This window comes from Oncorhynchus mykiss, chromosome 16, assembly GCF_013265735.2.
Source record: "Oncorhynchus mykiss isolate Arlee chromosome 16, USDA_OmykA_1.1, whole genome shotgun sequence".
NCBI classification, from domain to species: Eukaryota; Metazoa; Chordata; class Actinopteri; order Salmoniformes; family Salmonidae; genus Oncorhynchus; species Oncorhynchus mykiss.
This window is the reverse complement of record NC_048580.1, coordinates 71,782,399-71,795,767: the sequence shown is the minus strand read 5'-3', so window position 1 is coordinate 71,795,767 and position 13,369 is coordinate 71,782,399. Positions and strand designations below refer to the sequence as shown.

The following is a 13,369-nucleotide window of genomic DNA, read 5'->3' as shown; positions in this document are numbered from 1 at the left end:
AAAATCGTCGGTCCTCAGTTGCAACACACTACAGAGTTCCAAACTGCCTCTGGAAGCAATGTCAGCACAATAACTGTTCGTCGGGAGCTTCCTGAAATGGGTTTCCTTGGCCGAGCAGCTGCGCACAAACCTAAGATCACCATGCCAAGCGTCGGCTGCATTGGTGTAAAGCTCAACGCCATTGGACTCTGGAGCAGTGGAAACGCATTCTCTGGAGTCACAATTCACACTTCAAATCAAATTTTATTGGTCACATACACATGGTTAGCAGATGTTAGTGCGAGTGTAGCGAAATGCTTGTGCTTCTAGTTCTGACCATGCAGTAATATCTAACAAGTAATCTAACAATTTCACAACTACCTTTTACACACAAGTGTAAAGGAATGAATATGTACATATAAATAAATGGATGAGCAATGGCCGAATGGCAAAGGCAAGATGCAGTAGATGGTATAGAGTACAGTATATACATATGAGATGAGTAATGTAGGGTATGTAAACATGATATAAAGTGGCATTGTTTAAAGTGACTAGTGATACATTTATTACATCCAAGATTTGAGTCAGTATGTTGGCAGCAGCCACTCAACTTCACCATCTGGCACTCCGACGGACAAATCTGGGTTTGGCGGATGCCAGGAGAACACTACCTGCTTGAATGCATAGTCCAAACTGTAAAGTTTGGTGGAGGAGGAATAATGGTTTGGGGCTGTTTTTCATGGTCCGGGCTAGGACCCTTAGTTCCAGTGCAGGGAAATCTTAACGCTACAGCATACAATTACATGCTAGATGATTCTGTGCTTCCAACTTTGTGGCAACAGTTTGGGGAAGGCCCTTTCCTGTTTCAGCATTACAATGCCACTGTGCTCAAAGTGAGGTCCATATAGAAATGGTTAGTCGAGATCGGTGTGGAAGAACTTGACTGGTCTGCACAGAGCCTTGACCTCAACCTCATCAAACACCTTTGGGATGAATTGGAACACCGACTATGAGCCAGGCCTAATCACCCCCAACATCAGTGCCCGACCTCACTAATGCTCTTGTGGCTGAATGGAAGCAAGTCCCCGCAGCAATGTTCCAACATCTAGTGGAAAGCCTTCCCAGAAGAGTGCAGGCTGTTATAGCAGCAAAGGAGGGACCAACTCCGTATTAATGACCATGATTTTGGAATTAGATGTTTTATACTTTTGGTCATACAGTGTATTTATGATAATGTATTTTATGATCATCACAGATTCAGACACAGATTCCTATTTTTTTTCATTAAAAACGTGATTTGTCACCAAATACCAAAATAAAAATGCAAGACAGAAAAAAATACACTGTATGACAGTTCAAGTATATCAAGTATTTTACACATATATTGGACTCCAGCCTAGTCTGCTCTGTAGCTCTTTTAACCTCTTTTAACCTCTGATAACTTACCCACAATCAGCCCCATGCTGATGTATAGGAATACCACACTGGTGGCAAAGACACTCATGAGGAAGCCAACACTGACCAGCACAGCCCCAGCTATAGAGGTCACTCTGTTCCCCAGCTTCGCACACGATACAGCGGCCAGGGGACCTAACACAGGAACAAACAGAAAAACATGAAAATGTATCCCATAATTCATCCATTCACAAAGCTCTTAGTAGGACAGACAGGTGTCAGATGTTGTCAGTGATGCAACACAAGAGCCAGACCCCCCAGACCCCAGACCCCAGACCCAGAGGGACGAGTGATGTGGTCAGACTTTGGTTTTATGTGAACTCTGACCTCACACACACACTGCACACATTAATTGAATTAAACACGCGCACACACACAGATACAGTACAGTGGGGGCTGCTGAGGGGAGGACGGCTCATAATAACGTCTGGAAGTAAATGGAATGGCATCAAACACCTGGACACCATGCGTTTGATGTATTTGATACCGTTCCAATCATTCCTCTCCAGCCGTTATCACGAGCCCGTCCTCCCCAATTAAGGTGCCACCAACCTCCTGTGATACAGTAGTAGTCTGAGTGTTTTCATGTCATGTGAACTCTGACCTCCAGAGAGCCGCAGGCTAGACATGATCGAGCCGATCCAGCTGATACTCTCTGCCGACCCTCCGAACTCATCCTGGAATGTCACAAAGAAGATCCCAAACGTCTTCAGGGTCCCCATCACCAGCACATTCACCTGGAGTCAGAGACAGAAAGAGGGAGGCAGGTAGGCAGACGTGTACACACACACACACACATGATCTGCCACACTACAAAATGCAGGGTTGGGGGGGGGTCAGGGTTCGGGTCAATTCCCTTTCTATTGCAGTCAATTCGGGAAGTACACTGAAATTCCAAATTGGAATTCGGTTTACTTTTACGAATCGACTGGAATCTAAATTAAATTGACCCTAACTCTGCATAATTGTATAACATATGAACAATTATATATTTTTTTTAATCTAGAAACATGTCCAATAGATAAACATTTGGTGAACCTCCAAACACTCAAAGAAGAAGTCGTACCAGGAAGCAGTGAAGTACGACCATCCAGCCCCAGCCACCATCTGGGGAATCGTCATAATGAATCTCCTTCTCTTTCTTCTCCTCTTTCTTCATACAGGCATTCAGGGCGTTATTTCTGTTGAACAGGCTGAGCTTGGCAGCCTTGGGCTCGCTGCAAACATACCACAACAATGCAAAAACACTTTTCAAAGTAAACAATAGCTATGAAACACTTTCAAAGGACTGTAAACCTCCCACATCTATGGGCTTAGTTACTCAGCCACAGCGCATTCTGATAATAATCCTAATCATGAGCCGTACAGTAAATCTCAGCTAAACGCTTGATGAGAACGTAAGAAAAATGTTCGGTATAGAATTATATAATCTACTGTATACTGTACTGGTGTATATTGTACATGAAAAGCTGTGGTCAGAAAAGTACTTTATGTATTTTATGAAATAAGTCATACTTCAAATGTACTGTATGTAATCCATACAAAAACCTCAAAGTAGTGGCTCATTTGATCTAATTTGACCTCTACTGACAAAGCTTTAGTTGTACAGTAGCTACCAGAGACACTGCAATGTCTTCATAGGTTAAAGAATAGGTTTAAAGTAGTCAACCGTGGCTACTATTTCATTTTTTCCCCCCCACTCCGGTTGGTAATAGTGATGGATAAGGACAGGTTACTAACTCCTATTGGTTAGTGCAGACAGAGTCCCTGGGCAGATTATTTCAGGGATTTTAACATTAAGGCCTGTGACGATACCAGTACCATATTATTATTTTTTCCATGGCAAAAATGGAAAAACACGAAGCAGACCAAACTCTTTGGTCCTTTAAAAAAAAAAAAAATTCTGTATGTAACATATTGTGTTCTATAACCTGGAAAATAAATACAGGTGATTCTGGATGACATCATAATGTCATAATGTCTGGATGACATCATAATGATGTTTGTTTGCCAACAATAGGGATGTTTCTTTAAGAAGTTAAGTCCGCTTTGTGTTTTATTTCTTTGCAAAGATACTAACGAGTATCGCGATACTGGTATCGTCCCGGCCCTAGTTAACAAGGTTAAAACTTTAGTGTTTTAGGTGTGTTGACAACACGTGTCTGAATTACAGTAGATCTCCTTGGTCCGACTGTCTGTGGGTGAATTTGAAGATTTCACACTCGGACCTCTGGAATGGTCTAAATTAAAATGTGTAAACTCCTCCCACCCAGGGAACTCGGCCTGTATGTCGCAGCACACGTTAATATTTCAACACGCACCATCTATAGAGTCCCTTGAGTAAAAGCGCTGTCAGCAACACTATACTTGTCCCAGGATATTGTGCATTTCCTATAGACACTGGCCAAGTGCAATGCTACTGACAGCGCTTTACTCAAGGGACTCTATAGATAGAGAGTTAAGGATACTGAGAGGTTGGGAGTTCTTCTTAGAGACTGTAAATTATCATTTATCACCCATATAGCTACACATGATTTTGTGTGTGTCATGGATCACCAGCAAGGACAAGGTCCCAGCTTTGTGAACATGATTCTCTCTCTGTGTGTGTGTGTGTGTGTGTGTGTGTGTGTGTGTGTGTGTGTGTGTGTGTGTGTGTGCGTGCGTGCGTGCGTGCGTGCGTGCGTGCGTGCGTGCGTGCGTGCGTGTGTGTGTGTGTGTAAAACCCCAGCTTTGCTAACATGAATCCGTAGCCTTGTGTCGTGAGGTTCTCCCTGGAATTAGGAATGGTTGAGGAGATTGACTTGTTCATGACTCTTTAAATCTGTCTAAGCCAGCTGTGGGGTGATAATGACTGCCAGCCAACTGTGGGGTGATAATGACTAGCAGTGTGTCCAAAATGGAGCCCTATTCCCTTTGGACCAGTGTACTATAAAGAGAATAGGCTGACAATTGGGACAAACGCCCAAGCCGGGACTTGGTCGCTCCATAAACCAGACAAAAACAGTTTAACATGCGAACAAACTTGACCTGAAACCAGTACCTTCCAACTACTTTGCAGACGCTGCATTGTTGGACATCCGATTGCTACAGCTTGTAGGATCTTAATTTGATCACCCTGTTTCAGGAGAGCTTACCTGAGGTTTAAAAAGGCTTCTGAACCATGACATTTTACCTATGAAATTTCAGACTTGATTTTCCCGTACAAAGAACATATCAACCCCTACAAAAATGTTGCTTAATTAAATTATAATCCACATTTTCTGTTGCTGCATGATTATTTTCTTGCTGTAGCAACCTGTCTCAAATTCAGATCCTACATCTGTATATCATATGATGTGGTTAGCTGGTATGTCAGTCTGCAATGTAGGACAGCCTGGCCAATGTTTGGTTGTGTTGGTGAAGCTCTGTAGATTAATCACAAAAACATTCCAAGAAACACCTCCACATTTCCAAGATTCCTGCCAGCCCAACCCAGCTGCTAACAACTTACTTCGTCAGGAACATATATCCCAGTTAGACAACAAGTCCCCAATAGCACCTAGCAGTTTGCACTTGTATTTTCTCACTAAATCAAATAAAATGTTATTGGTCACATACACATGGTTAGCAGATGTTAATGCAAGTGTAGCAAAATGCTTGTGCTTTGAGTTCCGACAATGCAGTAATATCTAACAAATAATCTAATAAATTCACAACTACCTTATACACACAAATGTAAAGGGATGAATAAGAATATATATATAAATATATGGATGAGCGATGGCCGTGCGGCATAGGCAAAGATGCAGTAGATGGTATAGAGTACAGTATGTACATATCGAATAAATTCAGTGCGTAGCACTAGCACTGACTGCTGCTTTATTAAGGAAAACATTTGCTTACTATGACCAGTGACAGGGTAGCCTAGTGGTTAGAGCGTTGGACTAATAATGTTGGACTAGTAACCGGAAGGTTGCAAGTTCAAACCCCCGAGCTGACACGGTACCAATCTATCGTTCTGCCCCTGAACAGGCAGTTAACCCACTGGTGTGCCTTTACTGAGTAAAGGGTACTTCAATAAATGTCATATTTCCTTATTTTTATAAATGTACAATAACCTGTTTTTTTTCTCTGTCATTATGGGGGTAGTGTGTGTAGATTGATAAGGAAAAAAAAACAATTGAATACATTTTAGAATAATGCTGTAACGTAACAAAATGTGGAAAAAGTCAAGGGGTTTGAATACTTTCCGAATGCACTGTATACAAAATACTAGGCTCCTGTATCGTTGCCTATTTTTTTTCCCCCATTAATTAATGTGGCATTATAGGAGGACTGAATAGTTTTAAGGAGCGTATCTTTGGTAATCGGACGAGGGGCGCTCTTTGAAAATGGGGATGGATAACCTACTTGAACAAGCAAAATTAAGTATGCAGGTGAATTGTGAATCATGAAAAGGCATGAAGGCAAAAAAAACTCAAAGCACTTTCAGTAGACCATTTAAAACCCCTTTATTCATCGGCTACTTGCCTATTTTTGATGTTTTTTTAAATACAACATCCACTTCCATGGGCCCTGTGTGTCACTGCTGGATTGGCTGCACTTCCGCTCTCAACTGTGTTACCGTTAAAACCTGCTTTTTGTGAGTCTTAAAATTGTCACTTTTGCGATTGTTTATAATAAGGACAAACCTCAAATATTACCGCCCCTCCCATCTCAGTACAAGCGAGCTGATGTAAATGAACGAAACTATCCAGGGTGTGCCAGTTTTTACATGACGGAACTGCAAACTAATGTACGTTTGACACTAGCGCCTGAGCACCAGCTGAAAATAGAACCCTTTAGTGAGAGAGAGAGAGAGAGAAACAGAGAAAGAGAGAGAGAGGGAGAGAAAGAGAAACAGAGAAAAAAGAGAGAGAGAGAGGGAGAGAAACAGAGGAGAAAGATAGAGAAAAAGAGAGCGCAAACAGGTCGATCAAGCTGATCAGAACATGACGCTGGTTGAGCACGGGCGTTTCTTGTTTTAGTTTCTGTCTATAGGCTGGGAGCAACAAAATGGAGTCATGTTCAAATTTCCCGAAGGCAGTGCGGGGGAGGGCTTTGTATGCATCACAGAAGTTAGAGTAGCAATGATCCAGAATGCTAGAGGCTTGTGTCACGCATTCGATATGCTGATAGAATTTAGGAAGTATTGTTCTCAGGTTAGCTTTGTTAAAATCCCCAGCTTCAATAAATGCAGCATCAGGATGTATGGTTTCCAGTTTACATAGAGTCCAGTGAAGTCCTTTCAGGGCCGACTGGGTATCTGCTTAGGGGGGGTATACACGGCTGTGACTAATCAAAGAGAATTCTCTTGGAAGATAATGCGGTCGGCATTTGATTGTAAGGAATTCTAGGTCAAGTGAACAAAGGGACTTGAGTTCCTGTATGTTGTTGTGATTACACCATTAATCGTTAATCATAAGGCATACACCCCCGCTCTTCTTCTTACCAGGAAGGTGTTGGTTTCTGTCGGCGCGATGCATGAAGAATCCGGACGGCTGTACCGACTCTGACAACATATCCCGAGTGAGCCATGTTTCCGTGAAACAGAGAATGTTACAATCTCTGATGTCTCTCTGGAAGGCAACTCGTGCCCTAATTTCATCCACCTTGTTATCTAGAGATTGGACATTGGTGAGTAATATGGTCGGAAGCGGTGGATGCTGTGCTCGCCTTCTGAGTCTGACCAGTAGCCCGCTTCGTCTGCCTCTCCTGCGGCGACCACGTTGTTTTGGGTCAGCCTCTGAGATAAGATCCCATGTCCAGGGTGAAGGTCAGATGGGGCGGTAGGGTAGCCTAGTGGTTAGAGAGTTGGACTAGCAATTGAAAGGTTGCAAGTTCAAATCCCCGAGCTGACAAAATCTTTTGTTCTGCACCTGAACAGGCAGTTAACCCACTGTTCCTAGACCAATTAACCCACAGTTCCTAGACCAGTTAGTTAACCCACTGTTCCTAGACCAGTTAACCCCCTGTTCCTAGACCAGTTAACCCACTGTTCCTAGACCAGTTAACCCACTGTTCCTTAGCCAGTTAACCCACAGTTCCTAGACCAGTTAACCCACTGTTCCTAGACCAGTTAGTTAACCCACTGTTCCTAGACCAGTTAACCCCCAGTTAACCCCACCTTCCTAGACCAGTTAACCCACTGTTCCTAGACCAGTTAGTTAACCCCCTGTTCCTAGACCAGTTAACCCACTGTTCCTAGACCAGTTAGTTAACCCCACTGTTCCTAGACCAGTTAACCCACAGTTCCTAGACCAGTTAACCCACTGTTCCTAGATCAGTTAGTTAACCCACAGTTCCTAGACCAGTTAGTTAACCCACAGTTCCTAGACCAGTTAGTTAACCCCACTGTTCCTAGACCAGTTAACCCACTGTTCCTAGACCAGTTAGTTAACCCACCGTTCCTAGACCTGTTAACCCCCTGTTCCTAGACCAGTTAACCCCCTGTTCCTAGACCAGTTAACCCCCTGTTCCTAAACCAGTTAACCCACTGTTCCTAGACCAGTTAACCCACTAGGCCGTCATTAAAAATAAGAATTTGATCTTAACTGACCTGCCTAGTTAAATAAAGGTTAAAAAAAACAAAACAAAGGATCTGCTCGGGGAAGACCAGTTCCTGGTTGGTAAGTTGACATCACTTTTATATCCAATAGTTCTTCCCGGCTGTATGTAAAAACATTTGAGATTTTCTGGGCTAACAATGTAAGAAATAATACAACAACAACAAAAAAAATAACTGCATAGTTTCCTAAGGACCTGATTTATACTGTTTTATACATATTATTATTGGTAATTAGATTAATTAAAAGCAGCCATAGGATCTCTACAGTCATTAGTGGTTACAGGTACAGATACAGGCGGAGGTGTCATTTACCTGTTGTGTTCTTTAGGTAGCATGGTGAAAGCAGCAGCAGCAGAGAGAATTCAAAAGATCCGTTGTCTACTGTAGCGTCATCCTCTGGTGTGTCTGGATAGGGAGATACATCTACAGCTGTGTCAAGGTTAGCCTTGCACCTGTAACAACATACAAACAAGTTAAAAATAACTTCAAAAAAATCCCCCCAGAAAATGTTTAACCTCAAGGTCTTTTATGGTTCGATAAAAGCTAAATGAAATGAAATTCATGGCAACCGTGTGACTTGTCTTGAGAGAAAAACTTTCCCTGACTGAAGTTGAAGTTAGCAAGCGTTGTACACAGATAACCATCCATCAAAGCGTAAGCATGAAGACACAGTATTTAAATGAGATCCATTTGATTGAGTTCTCACAATGACCACCTTTGCAGAATGATGCAACTTTCTTCTTGCCTTTCCAGATTCCTTTCAGGGAGATCAAATAGATCTAACAGATCACGAAGGAGGAGACGGGGATCAGGACAAACTAGTCTTGAGATAATGAACGGGGCAAGAACCCCGTTTTCAAAAAACACTCGGATGGATGTCAACGATGACCACTGGCACAATGACCATCTTTCTTTGAGAAACTCTGAAAAAGCAGAGACATCTCTGGACAAACAGAGAGAGAGAGACAGACATAAGGTAGGCGAGGGGGACAGACAGATCTAAAGCAATAGTCTGACCTTAGCACTCTTTCATCAGCCAAAAAGGTTGAAAAAGTATGATTATCTATAGATTAAATGATGATAATCTATAGATTGTGTTTTGTTATATTATTCAAATCAAATTGGAGAGTCAGTTGAAGCTGTCCTACAAAAACTGTAATGTCATTAAAGTGCATCTTAATATTACTCTACATTTTGCTTTAAGAGCGCGAGCAGGTTCAAACTAGATCATGCCGGATTGGATTTCCTTCCTGCAAGCCAGGGCTGAAGTAAGCTAAATGTCACCTCTGGCATGCATGACATGTATTGAACCACCACAGACCTGGTGCTCAGTCTGTCGGGTTATACCAGGGAGGAGCTGTCTGTCGGGTTATACCAGGGAGGAGCTCAGAAGCAGGAGGATGAGCTATTGAGGGGGTGGGACTGTAGGGTGTGTGTCAGGGGTTTCCAGCCCTTATCATTATCTCTGAGTTTCTATGCAGTGCTAAGGGCCCTGATGTGGAGGCTGCTAGTATCTCTGGCCCCGAGCAGTGCTAAGGGCCCTGATGTGGAGGCTGCTAGTATCTCTGGCCCTGAGCAGTGCTAAGGGCCCTGATGTGGAGGCTGCTAGTATCTCTGGCCCTGAGCAGTGCTAAGGGCCCTGAGGTTGAGACTGCTAGTATCTCTGTCTCTGAGCAGTGCTAAGGGCTTTGAGGTTGAGGCTGCTAGTATCTCTGTCTATGAGCAGTGCTAGGGCCCCTGGGGTGGAGGCGTGCTAGTTATTGACACATACTATAGTATGTCACATTATACGCCACATAGCTAGCTGTGTGCTATGTCTGGACAGCTACCATATCCATCTTCTGTGTGAAGAGCTAGCATGTCTGGATAGCTAAGTTAGCATATTCATTTCCTATATTAAGACCAAGGGGCTCTGGTCTCATCTGTCTATCTATATAAGAACCCTATGATGGAAACCTTCAGGTTAGCCAAAATGTTAGTTAGAAGCTTTCTCGCTGGGCAGAAACTGGATGAATCGCTGTTGTTTCCACGTTGTTGTTTCAACTAAAATTCTACGTTTTTTTCCTGAAAAATAAATTGGATATACCAAAAAGTCATCAAAGTAAACTCATTTCAAGAATTGTTAAAACATTTTTTTTTTAATCACCCAACTTTTAACCGAAGTCCAATGATATGATTGACATTTTTATTGCCTTCACTTTGTAATCACATAGACGTCGAATTGACATTGGCTATGCCCAGTGGGTTCAGTTACAGCATCCAACTCCCTTTGGAGTGTTGCGTCAACAATGGCTTAACAGGCAATCAATTACAATAAACTAGGCATGTTGATTGCTTTGTCCTGGAGTAGATCAGGTTGAAACAGGATATTGGTCAGGCGACCAGAAAAGTTCAATTAAAAGAACAAAACCGGTTGAACTCATTGTTTCGTTGGAAAATGAAAGATTCTCTCATTTCAGAGTAATTGTTCTCATCTCAAGGTTTTTCCAATATTTGAGAGCAAACAACTCAAATTATGATATTTGATCATTGTATGTTTTGAATACAATAGCTTGAGATAATATATCAGTTTCCTTTTTAAGGATTTACTGTACGAACAAGCTCTGTGACCACAGATCTGTAGCCACAACTACTGTAGCTTTGCCTCCCCATATGACTCCATATTATAGTAATACAACACAATGCTAATAGCAAACTCTCACATTCTTGAATCCGCATTAGTCATGAGGAATGGTGAGATTAAGTTGCTAAGAAGCTGCTTGGTGATTAGGTGAAAAAAGATTTTGGCTTAGTTTATTATCCCTGAAAAGGAGAATGGAACGACCACACACCACAGTATTGTGAACTCATACGCCAAAGTATTCAAGTACTATTTGAAATCTTTAAAATACGTTGTGTTTGCATGTCCTCACCGGGAGTGCCAGGTGGTCAGGGTTTTATATTGGTTCCACTTTTGGCGGCAGGTAGCCTAGTGGTTAGAGCGTTGGACTAGCAAGATCAAATCCCCGAGCTAACAAGGTAAAAAAAAAAACTGTTCTTCTGCCCCTGAACAAGACAGTTAGTATTTTAAAAAAGGCTGTCATTGAAAATAAGAATTTGTTCCTAACTGACTTGCCTGGTAAAATAATTAAATAAACTTGAACTGGGAGAGTTTCAATTTTAAAAAAAATACTATTTGAACCGAGGTCTGGACCATACACCACCGCAGTATTGTAAATATAAACTCATAGAGAGGTCTCTTACCATATACAAATCTGCTGGACCAGTTGCTCTCTTTTAGATCAGCGTTTTATTGTTGCATTGGAGCCCCTCAACTCACCCTACCTACAGTCACAACTCTGTTTGGGGAAATTGATAAATCACTACCCACTAGCTGTTTGAATTGAGTTAGAGAAACACACAGGTCATAAACATATGTTTGAATACAGTAACCTTATAACAACCAGGTGACCAGGTCAAGAACACAGAAATTAACTGAACATTAAATGGGTAATCTGGGATTGGCACATCACTTTTGGGACTTTTAAATGAATGACATTTAGCCAGATCCCAGATTGCTTAATTAAGTTACTATGTAAGACCATATGAACATATATCCCCCCCCCCCCCAAAAAAAAAAAAAAAAAGTATTTCACACAAGATGGATAATCACGACTAATTGTCACCGCTAATGAATTTAATAAAAGGACTTATGGGTTAATAGATTCGGTCAAACTACATCGGTGCAGTCAGTGCCCGTGCACTCCAAATGGCACAAGATTGAAATTACGTAGTGTGTAGCAGCAATCATTAATAGTAGGCTACAGCCAACAATAAAACAAAATAGGCTAATATAAATGATTATGTATTTGTGACTTTTTTTTAAAACAATAAAACCATATCCCCAAAAGCCCTATAAAAATAAATACAGAAATGCAAAAACACTTCAGTATAGAACACTTAGCTATTGATTCATGAAAACTGAAATTACAGTATTTAACATACTTATATACATACCTTAATCTTCCATCAGATTTTGAATTTACTCTTGATCTCCAATAGTAAGTAATATCGATGGTGTTCTGCGCTCGAAGAGCTAGATGGGAGATTCCTACATTTTAGGTGCACACTGTCCTTTTGATAGTGCACTTAATAGGCTGCTTCTACTTGAAGTTTCCTTGACATATATATACTTCGACATAGCAGGACCCGTTCCTTTGAGGATGAATGAGCCATAACTTTATTTAACTGTGTGTATTCCCCCCTCAGAGTTCAACAGAACATTTGCGATTTATTGAGAAGGGTCGCGTGAACCAAAGTCGCTCTCACAGGGGCTGACACGTGACTGGTCGCTCTGAAAACCTCCCAAAAGGATATAAAAACGTCTCACTGCTCTGTCAAAACAGCATGTTAATAAAGGCTAAAAATTGAGGATGAGCACGAACAATGTTAAGAGTTAGAGATTATAGAGATGATCGGAGATAGAGGGTCTTTCTACAGATTGACAGCCAACCTAGGCGTTATCGCTGACTGCAGTGTTCTCGCCGCATGTAACGGGACATCCCATCCACTGCAGGGGAACTTTAGCGCAAGGTCTGTGTGACCTGAACTCAAATTGTGTAATAATGAGAGATTATTAAAATGGTATAAAACCATATAACTAGGTTTTGAAACTAATACGTTCCATCCACACTTAGGCCTATTATTTGCACAGAATTACCTCAGCAGGATGCCACGAGAAATGCTGAACCATCTAAAGGAGAAAATAATGGACCCATGACACGAAGGTCAGAAGATTAAACTGACCGGATCCCAGTTAAAGTTTATCGACCTGAGATGCCCTAGAAATGCATTGAACTGGAAATGCGTTCACTGAAAGCATGTGCACCTGCTGGGACAGTGAAGAGATACACAGTTCACATGTCTGCTCACTGTAGTAAAACATAGATCGAATTAAAACGAGGGAGATAAAAAGAGCTAATGCGATAGAGCTAAATGAGAAAGCAGACCATCTATAAACATCTCACACACCAAGAGGCATCATGCAACTCATTTTATGGAGGGAGCACTTGTGACCAAATGCCATCTGTTAATTAACTCTGGGTAAATATTTTCTTTATTTTTCCAGTATATGAATGTATAAAACTACGGGGAATGTGATGCATCACACACACCTAAGTTAATTCAGTGAGCAGTGTGCTAGTCAAGAACACGTTGTGTTCCAAATAGCGCCCCAGTCACTATATAGTGAACAACTTTTGACCAGGGCCCATTATATAGGGAATAGAGTGCTAATTTGGTACAGAGACAATGAATCACTGACAATGACCTCTGACATTAGCTGCATTAAAAAGGTCAGTGTGATCCGAG

At 41.7% G+C, this 13,369-nt stretch overlaps 1 protein-coding gene across 2 annotated transcripts in view; it reads right to left on the bottom strand.

The window, feature by feature from the left end:
• Positions 1 to 12,759, bottom strand: part of LOC110492673 (monocarboxylate transporter 5) — a 54,010-nt gene extending 41,251 nt beyond the window's left edge. Inside the window, exons 1-6 of one of the 2 annotated variants that reach the window (XM_036947716.1) lie at positions 12,017 to 12,759; positions 11,264 to 11,358; positions 8,333 to 8,472; positions 2,501 to 2,651; positions 2,039 to 2,171; positions 1,426 to 1,569 (exon numbers count right to left, since the gene is read on the bottom strand). In XM_036947716.1, the coding sequence (XP_036803611.1) occupies positions 1,426 to 1,569; positions 2,039 to 2,171; positions 2,501 to 2,651; positions 8,333 to 8,355 (451 nt within the window). In that variant the 5' untranslated portion in view covers positions 8,356 to 8,472; positions 11,264 to 11,358; positions 12,017 to 12,759. The remainder of the gene's footprint in view (positions 1 to 1,425; positions 1,570 to 2,038; positions 2,172 to 2,500; positions 2,652 to 8,332; positions 8,473 to 11,263; positions 11,359 to 12,016) is intronic. The other variant, XM_036947715.1, reaches the window with a different exon arrangement.
• Positions 12,760 to 13,369: the final 610 nt, after the last annotated feature.